Raw genomic sequence first — 8980 nt, forward strand, 5'->3', positions numbered from 1 at the left:
GCAACCTTGGCTCTCCAGATGTTCTGGAACTACAACTCCCATGATCCCTGACCACTTGCCCTGTTAGCTAGGGATCATGGGAGTTGCAGTTCCAAAACATCTGGAGAGCCAAGGTTGCCTATGCCTGATCTAGAACTACAGTAGCTACAACATGACCAAAAAACCTACCTGACACTTCTCCTTGGAGTCCATCGTTACTCAGTGGACAGAGCATACCCAAAAGACCACAAGCACCATTCTGTAAGAGGTCTTCTTCTAGATAACGTATGAAGCTCTATTAGCGTGCTTTAGTGACAACATCTACGGAAACAAAAGGGGTTAAATGTCACTCTTTTACCTTCACTCTCTCTTTAAGTAAAGCACTTTGGAGAATTCAAGATCACAACTGATCTAGACAGATGAGAAAACAGAAGATGGTTCTAATTGTATCTAATCTTCTGCAACTCTTCCACCCCACCACTAAATAGGGTCCATCTGTATTAACTACCGAAAAGGCCAGTACCATGGGCAAAATGAAATCCCCTGTAAGGCATAACATAATTATTGCCTTGGCACTGAACACATTTTCTTGACACGTTGAAGAGAACTGCCAAGCTCAGCATCTAAGAAAGAAGCCAGATTTCATCAGGTGCTGCAGAGATGGCATGCTCAAATGCCAGCCAGGAAGCTTGTGATAGAGCTGCCTGTCACTAATAGCTATTTGTCTTGTTATTTTTATCTCTGACCAGGTCCCTGCCCAGATAATCTCCAATGGAGCCTGTAGTCATGACTCTCCCGCTATCTGAAACAACACATCAAATCTGCTTTGACAAGGTGGTTACACTACAGGGTCGAGCACCAGCCAGATCCGTCACTGGCTAGAGAAAGGTACTAGATCATCAGTAAAGAAAATCTTAGCATAGCTGGAATTAACAGAACCTAGCTGGCAAGCTGTTTCTCCCAACAAGCGTTTTGTGACCTGTGGGTCAAATTCCAATCATAGTCTGTGCCTCAGTTGTAGACTTGCTAGATGTCAGAGTCTGACTCAGCTCTTCTACCAGCTACTAAAGTCAAGGTTAAAATCTAGTCAATCTTTGAAAGCAACAGAATTGTTTTCAGTAATAAGACTGGTCTGTATTTCCACATGCATTGGGGGGAATCTAATTTAACTTGACTTTGCACACTCAAACACATCATTTTATTTAGAAGCATAAAGTGGTTTTTTTTCAGCTAGACACCACCAAATGCAACATAGAAAATCAAGAAAACCAAAATACATGTATATCATATACTTAATGAAAAACATTAAAATAGAAATATGCATAGAGTACTCAAGTAGGAATCCTAATAGCATCAACAGTATCACCACAATCCAGGAACCCAAAAGAGAAAAATATAATATGTTACTGATGAGCTGTAACACTGATTTGTTCTTGAAAACAGGAGAGTTCTAAGCAGGATTTCTAGTGTTTAGGGAGCAAGGCAAGGGAGCAGCGCATAATCCTTTGCAGAATAAATTATACAAAAGCAGAGTAAGTTATAGAAAATCAGTATATAGGTATGTGGAATTTGGCATATAATATATCAAGGATGCAGAATTTAGCTCTTTGTGGTGCAATTTCATTTAGTGTGAAGTACACACAGCATTGACCATATTCAGCACATCTTGCTAACTAAACAGGTAGAGCCCTCAGTCATCTCCTAGAAATTCCTTTGAGTTATGCTTTCAGTCTGGCACATCCTCAGAATTTGCCTTCAGTTTGAACTGTGTCCCTGATTTCCATTATCTGAAGCCCAGGATGGAAAGGATTCTCACTAGCTTAATCTTGCCCTGTCAGCCCAGTTCAGGAATAGAATGCTACAAGGAGATGTTTTCAGAGCACAGCAGATGATGGCAGCTGCAGAATGAAAGGAAGCTGTAGCACAAATCTTGCTGAAATAGTTCATGCTCTGCCTTTAACACACAAATACCTGTAGCAGAATGGGGAATAAGATGCTCTGGTTGGTGGTCTGTTCTTGCTTTAAAAACTATTAACAATTGCACTCTGAAATAGTGCAAATTTGGAAACATATAGCTTCAAAATGACTGTCAAAAAAAGCAGAAAATGCCTGAAGCAAGATCAAAATAAAAATACTCCCACCTACCCTGCAAAATATAAAATAAAAATGATGATCTAACATAATCTTAGTTCTTAGCAATAGAAGCACAATTCTGTGCCACTTAATAGAGAAGGTCAAGAAGCAAGACAGCTGTGTAGGACAGGAATATGGGCTGCACTGCAGTGAGACATTCTGTCTCTGGCAGCAAGCTGTAATGTGATCTTAAAAGCAAACCATGCCTCCTGACCATCAGCATTTGAACTATAATACCTGAAACTTTACCTCTCACCTCAAAAACAAAGAACAAGCAGTGATCCCCATTTCTCAGCATCTAGCCAATGGTCTCCTCTATACAGCCTTAAGCTACCTGACAGCAATAAAAGGAAGCTACATAATGACACCCTTAGCGCTTACCTACACCTACATTGCTTTGTTCAGATATGGTTTTCACAACCTGATTTGCCTTTAACCAGCTACACCTCAAGGCTGTATGGGATGTATTTGCTTATACTGTATGTCTATTCTCCTAGATCTTTTATAAAGAAAACATGTTTTAAAAAGCTGCAGCCATTGTATGCATTCACCATTTTATCAGTACAATGGCTGGCCACATCCAGCGCCAAAGCAAAATTTATATTGTTCCTGGTTGCACGAGCAAATTTAATCAAGTTAGATGTGCTACCTACAGCTTAATTGAATGGTGTGGGGTTAAAGGATTTCAAGTTTGTCAGACATAAGGAAACTACAACAACTCTCTTTTGGACATTATAAAAAAACATATAGGGAATATGCAACGTTCAAAATTTCAGACTGCCTTTGTTGAATAAGCTAAAAACCTTTGGACGCCAAGATCCTACCCTTGTCCCATGACTTTGTCCCAGATCTCCCACAGGTGTGCAGCACAATTTCCCCTCCGAGTTTTGCAGCTGGAGGGAGATGGGATCTTCTGTGGTTGTGGAAGCCCAGCACAACTGTGGTGATGACCACAGGTCCTCTCTCCAGCTTTAAACTCAAGAATTGAGAAGCAGAGGAGAGACCTGTTCGGCACTGAGCTGCTGAGGCTCTTCAAAGGGGTTCAGCAACACAGTGCCCAAAGGGCCAGCAGGACTTGGGTTTGCTTTGATGCTGGGGGTAGGCAGGTGCTTGTTCTGAGCACCACCCAAAACCAAAGCAGCCAACCACATTCTCCACCTTTGGAGCAAAAGACTAGGGCTTATTTTGGGTGGGCAGTCTGCATGCCCGTTACCCCTGCCATCCCTCAGTATATCCCTTCCATTGGTTTCAAAAGGTCCAGGGTCACATCCAAACCATGCATGTAAAGCACACTTAAAGCACATGGCTTCCCACAAAGAATCTTGGGAACTGTAGTTTGTTAAGAATGCTGGGAATTGTAGCTCTGTCAGGGCTAAACTACCGCTCCCAGAGTTCTTTTCGGGAAGCCACGTGTTTTAAATATGTGGTGTGGATGTGGCCCTAGATCTGCACCCAAACCTATATCTGGAATTATTACATGGAAGCGACAAAGCATGTTAGCAAATTCAGACCATTAACAATCCAGTCTAGTCTCATCTTGGGTGGTTTGGGGATCACATACCTACCATGCTGGCATAGTGATGCTTGGAATTATCACAAAAAAGTAGCAAAGTCTGCTAGCAAATTCAGGCCATAATAGTGTAGAATAAGCTTGGGTTTGGATGTGGGAAACTCTCCCATGTTCACTGGTTAAATGTTGCAAAAGTCAAACTCCCCCATCCTAACCTACAAAACAGGGTTATTGTGACAGATGCAGCACAATCCTACACATGATTCCACAGAACTAATATTCATTGCATTCAAAAGGGCCTATTCTCTGGAAGCAAACACAGGACTGCAGTATCAAGGCACAATCATGAGCTCTTTGCAGGAAGGGTAGGATACAAATGGAACAATGAAATAAAACCTGCTCATTGGCAGACATGAGCCCCCTAAATTTAAACACCTCTATAAGATCATTTCCGGCCTAAGAGCTGACTAGTTCCTCTATTGTTTTACACATATGATGTAAGGGAAGCAACATATATAGTCTCTGCAGGTACATTTTCTGTGACATTTCAAAGTCATTATTTTTTATGAGAAAAAAAACTCTAAAAGAAAATTATCTAAATGATCCCATCCAAATCACATTATATAAATTATGCAGACTCCACATTGGTTATTGGAAGGAGGAAAATGTTTCGGGCGTAGTTAGAGAATATCTCCACTAAGGCTAGCATACCCTTTCCACCACTGAGCCACGAAACATATACATGGCATTGTTTAACAAAGCAGAAACTAAATGACTCCCCAGTAAAATTAAGAAAGCTAAGGGCAAGTAGAAAGTCTGCGAACTCAATTCAAGTACTCAGAACAAATTCCTAGGCCCATGATTACTTCTGTCTATGTGTATTTCTTTTACACCAAACTCTGGTTGGTAGATCTTAGTGTTCTAACAAGATTAAAAACAGATCTCACCAGCCTGAAGTCTCCTCACCCCAGTCAACAGGGCACCAAACCAGAAAAAAACAAGTTACAGTGAAATAAATGAGCCTTACTTCTGCATAGACATATGTAGGATTGCACTGTTGATATTTAATTTTGTTTACTACCCAAACCGCTATGGCTTGTAACCAGCATTGTAGTCAGTTAGGCACAGGAGTAGTAATCAATCCAATTAACTATAGTTTTAAAAATCTGACTACTAAGCAAACCTCTATGGAGACGAGCAGGAAGGTTGAATGAATGAAATTTATTACTGTCAGAGACCAGCTTGTGAAAAACAAATGGAACTACAATCCCAAAAGCAAAACAAACATTTAAAACAATATACAACAACGGATTTTGAGTTAAAAAATGTGGTAGGCATATAAACACATAAAAACTTTAAGATAGACTACCATAGAGAAATGACCCAGAGACGCCCGTGGATCTGAGTTTGGGAATTTTATTAACAAACTAGATTGAAATGGGGGGTGGTCTGTGCCTACAGATCTATGCGCAGAATCTGGCGACCATCCGGGTCATCTTGTGATCTTTGCCTAACAGGAGAAGATTGAATTTTTGCTTTACCGGGAAGCAAGCCTCACCAGCAGGGGGTCAATGGTTTCTCTACGTGCCTCATTGTAAATGTAAAGGTAAAGGGACCCCTGACCATTAGGTCCAGTCGTGACCGACTCTGGGGTTGCGGCACCGAGGGAGCCGGCATACAGCTTCCGGGTCATGTGGCCAGCATGACAAAGCCGCTTCTGGCAAACCAGAGCAGCACACAGAAACGTTGTTTACCTTCCCGCTGTAGCGGTATCTATTTATCTACTTGCACTTTGACATGCTTTCGAACTGCTAGGTTGGCAGAAGCTAGGACCAAGCAACGGGAGCTCACCCCATCGCGGGGATTCAAACTGCCGACCTTCTGATCAGCAAGCCCTAGGCTCTGTGGTTTAACCCACAGCGCCACCCACTGTCCCTTATATCCGCCAATGGACAGGCGCAAATTCTCTGGTCATATGGGACTTTTTTAAAGGATCCTTCCAAGACCGGTGAGGGCAGAGCTGAGGTTCTGACAAGTGTAAAAGCCCTTCTTGCATTTTTGGACAAAAGAAAAAAGAGATATGCTGCTGGTGCAGCTATATCTCTCTCGATTTCTACAATTTTGTAGTCGGGGCACCTTAAACAGTCCTATTGTCCCTCAGTGTCTATAATTCTTTGCCTAACCATAGCTTTAGCTTGGCCCAAGCGCAGACTTAGAAGGGCTTGAGGGGCAATCAAAACCCAGTTTCTGAAGAGTGTTCAGGACTGCTGTCTGCCAGCCTGACTGGAACTGGTCACGAAGGATCAGTGGAGCTATAAAACGGGGGAGCAGTTTCAGTGAAAGACATTTATAGATTGATGTTAGACTGATGAGAGCCTCCACTCTCATCGTCCCCATTTTTAGTCTGATCCATGCATTTGATACACCTCTGGGGACTTGTAGGAGGGCTCTAAGGAGTTTGGATTGCACTCTTTCGAGGAGGGAGAAAGCAGAAGATGGCAGGCCCAGAAAGGATCCATAAAGGAGCTGTGCCAACGTTTTGGCCTTGGCCTTTTAGGGCCACGGGGCCGAAAAAACCCCCTTGAGTTCTAAAAAAATTGAGGATGCAATTTGCTGTTTTTCCCCCAGAGCTCCCAATGGAATTTATGTGTAGTTTATTGGATCCTGAAGCCTGGACTACCATTCCTAAATACTTATAGTTTGAGACTTGTTCTAGTTTATGGCCTTGGAGTTCCCAGCTTCTAAGCTTTAGTTTCCCCCCCGAAAGCAAGAATGTTGGTCTTTTGGTAGTTTAAATTAAGACATTCCGTTTCACAGTAGGCTGCAAGCTTTCTTAATTCTCTTTTGAGCCCAATGGGGGTTCTGGATAGAACTACTGCATCATCAGCGTAAAGCAAAACCAAAATATGCTGATTTGCTAGCTTCAGGGGGTGGAATTCTTGGTTATTGAGAGCGGTTACTAAGTTATTGAAATAAAAATTTAATAATTAGGGGGGGGGGAGGCACCCTTGCCTGACTCCCTTAAAGGTTTCAATGGGGTCCGTTATGTGTCCAAAGTGGCTACACCTAACTCTAAGAGCCGTATTTGAGTGAAGTGCCTGGATTAAAAACAGGAGCCTTCTGTCTATGAAGTTTGTCCCAAATTCTAGTTCTAGGGACTGTGTCGAAGGCTGCTTTTAGATCTACGAAGGCGGTGTATAGTGAGGCCTGTCCTCCTGATTTGTACTTTTCTATAAGGTGTTGTAGCGTTAGACAGAGATCTATCGTGGACCTTCCGGGTCTAAAGCCCACTTGTTCTATTGCCAGAATGTCTTCATTCTCTAACCACTCCGTAAACTTTTATGCAAGTGCTTTGTGTAGAGTTTACTAATCACACTTAGTAAGCTAATCGGCCTATAGTTCGCAGGATCCCCTCTATTGCCCTTTTTATAGAATGGGACTATTATGGCTGTTCCCCATTCCCTTGGAATGCGGCCAGTGTCGTCTATGTAAGTAAAGAGGGTGACTAGGAAAGGCGCCTGTGATAAGCAGGAATTTTTAGTACCAATTACATTGTTGCGAAAAATGGATTCTGCTAATACCTTAAAAGGTGAATTTGAGGGATTTGTTTTCTGCATTATTTAGTCAAAAGACGACATATGATCAACGATATGGTGATCCTGAAATATTTACCTAAAAATGGTCCATTAGTTAAAAACAGGCTTTTTCTTAAATTTAAAAAGAAAGCTTTTAAAATCAGCTGACCATCAGAGGAAACTTCCACAAAGTGCATTGGGCGGGCACACTTGCCCAGCCAACCTCTCCCAACAAGGCACCCTCCAGCTGTTGCTGGACTACAACTCCCATCATCCCCAACCAGTGGCCATGTTGTTGTATGCCAACGTCTGGAGGGTACCTGGTTAGGAAAGTAACGATGTGCAGAATAGTACTTGAAAGGATGAGTAGGGAGCATCTCGTTTATATATGCTGCAGTACTGTAATGTTCTCCTCATTATGCTGCTGGAACATAGCAACGTAGGTGACTGCCTGGTTACTTCCAACGTCTCTTGCGCTTGGTTATACAGTTATGCAATACACCGGGCAAAGTGCAGAACGTTCCTTAACGCGTGTCAGGGCGTTCACCGCGCGGGAAGCACGGCATGGACCTGCTAACACTGCAGTGTCAGCATCGTCTGCCTACACTGGCACTAGCAGGGCGCATTTACACGGACTGAATTAAGCAGCAATGGGCAAGTAACGGCTTGTCAGTCAGAGACTAGAGACAGTAATATGACTCCCGAGTTCCACCAGCAAGCCGGGGAGGAAGGCAGAGAGGGAGGGAGGTTGCGTGGGTTGCAAGGGTTGCAAGCGTCTGCAGCTGCAAGGAACTGGCGCCGTGCAGGAACTTCCTACTGCAAGGCGCCTTGCTGCTGTCCTGCAGGGTCTGGCTACCCGGACTCGAGACACTCACTGAAACACCCCGCAATACGCTGAAAAGTTCACAGCCTTGCAGAGGTGGCCTCCAACTCACAGATCGTGAGAAGGCGACGCGTGTTGACAAGAGCGGCAAAGCTGATTAATCTGCACTTCTCTCCCCCCCCTCCCCCAAAATAGCAGCTTTGAAATGCCTCCTTATCCCAATGTCTCGCTAAGTCCTCAGAGTAGGGGGGAAGGCGTGGGGATATATAAAAACAAGCCTCCTCAGGACGAAGGGCAGAAACTTGGGTCTCAAGGAGCGACCCCTTTTTCCACCCTTCCCGAAGAGAGCGGTAGGTTACTTACCAGAACGAGTTTAATATCCCCTTTCTTTTGTCTCTGGGGTCCCCAGGAAATCCTGGGGCCTTTCCCCGCCAGCTGGAGAATGCTCCCAGGCAACCCTTCACGCCATTCCCCCAAACATCTCTATAGCCGCCATCCTTGTTGATGGCAAAATAACCCGCTTTACTACAAAGTATCGTACGTGTGACTTCAGGTGCAGTTAAATAAGCTTGCACTGGATTGGCTTACGTTAGCCTCACATTTCAGGGCTTTAGCTGTGGTAGGTTAGGGTGGGGTGAAGGGTGACGCTTTACTTCCGCCCTTCTCTCCATACCATCTGTGCACAGCGAACGGCGGCTAGTTTTAGGGACTGAAACAGGAGCTGTTTGCTGACCATTGAAAAGAGGGGTTTCCTTGAGGGGTGGATCTCACATGGTGAGCCGCAAGACCCGGCAGGCTGCTTCTCCCGTTCTGAGACCGCTGCGGGGGTGGGGGTGGGGGGAAGGATCCCTGTTTATAGAATATGTATTTTTAGAGCATGGATTTCCTTTCAGCTACTTAGAGATTCTATTATTAATTGTATTTGACATTGGCATCTATACTTATATCGCTGAAATTTTA

The 8980-nt window shown here is 43.8% G+C and overlaps 1 protein-coding gene across 5 annotated transcripts in view; it reads right to left on the reverse strand.

The window, feature by feature from the left end:
- The window catches only part of TMEM94 (transmembrane protein 94), a 72225-nt gene extending 63677 nt beyond the window's left edge, over positions 1-8548 (reverse strand). For 4 of the 5 annotated variants that reach the window (XM_035104460.2, XM_035104458.2, XM_035104457.2 and 1 more), the window contains exons 1-2: positions 8384-8548; positions 169-300 (exon numbers count right to left, since the gene is read on the reverse strand). In XM_035104460.2, the coding sequence (XP_034960351.1) occupies positions 169-192 (24 nt within the window). In that variant the 5' untranslated portion in view covers positions 193-300; positions 8384-8548. The remainder of the gene's footprint in view (positions 1-168; positions 301-8383) is intronic. The other variant, XM_035104459.2, reaches the window with a different exon arrangement.
- Between the last annotated feature and the right edge of the window lie 432 nt (positions 8549-8980).

Source organism: Zootoca vivipara, chromosome 2 (assembly GCF_963506605.1).
Source record: "Zootoca vivipara chromosome 2, rZooViv1.1, whole genome shotgun sequence".
NCBI classification, from domain to species: Eukaryota; Metazoa; Chordata; class Lepidosauria; order Squamata; family Lacertidae; genus Zootoca; species Zootoca vivipara.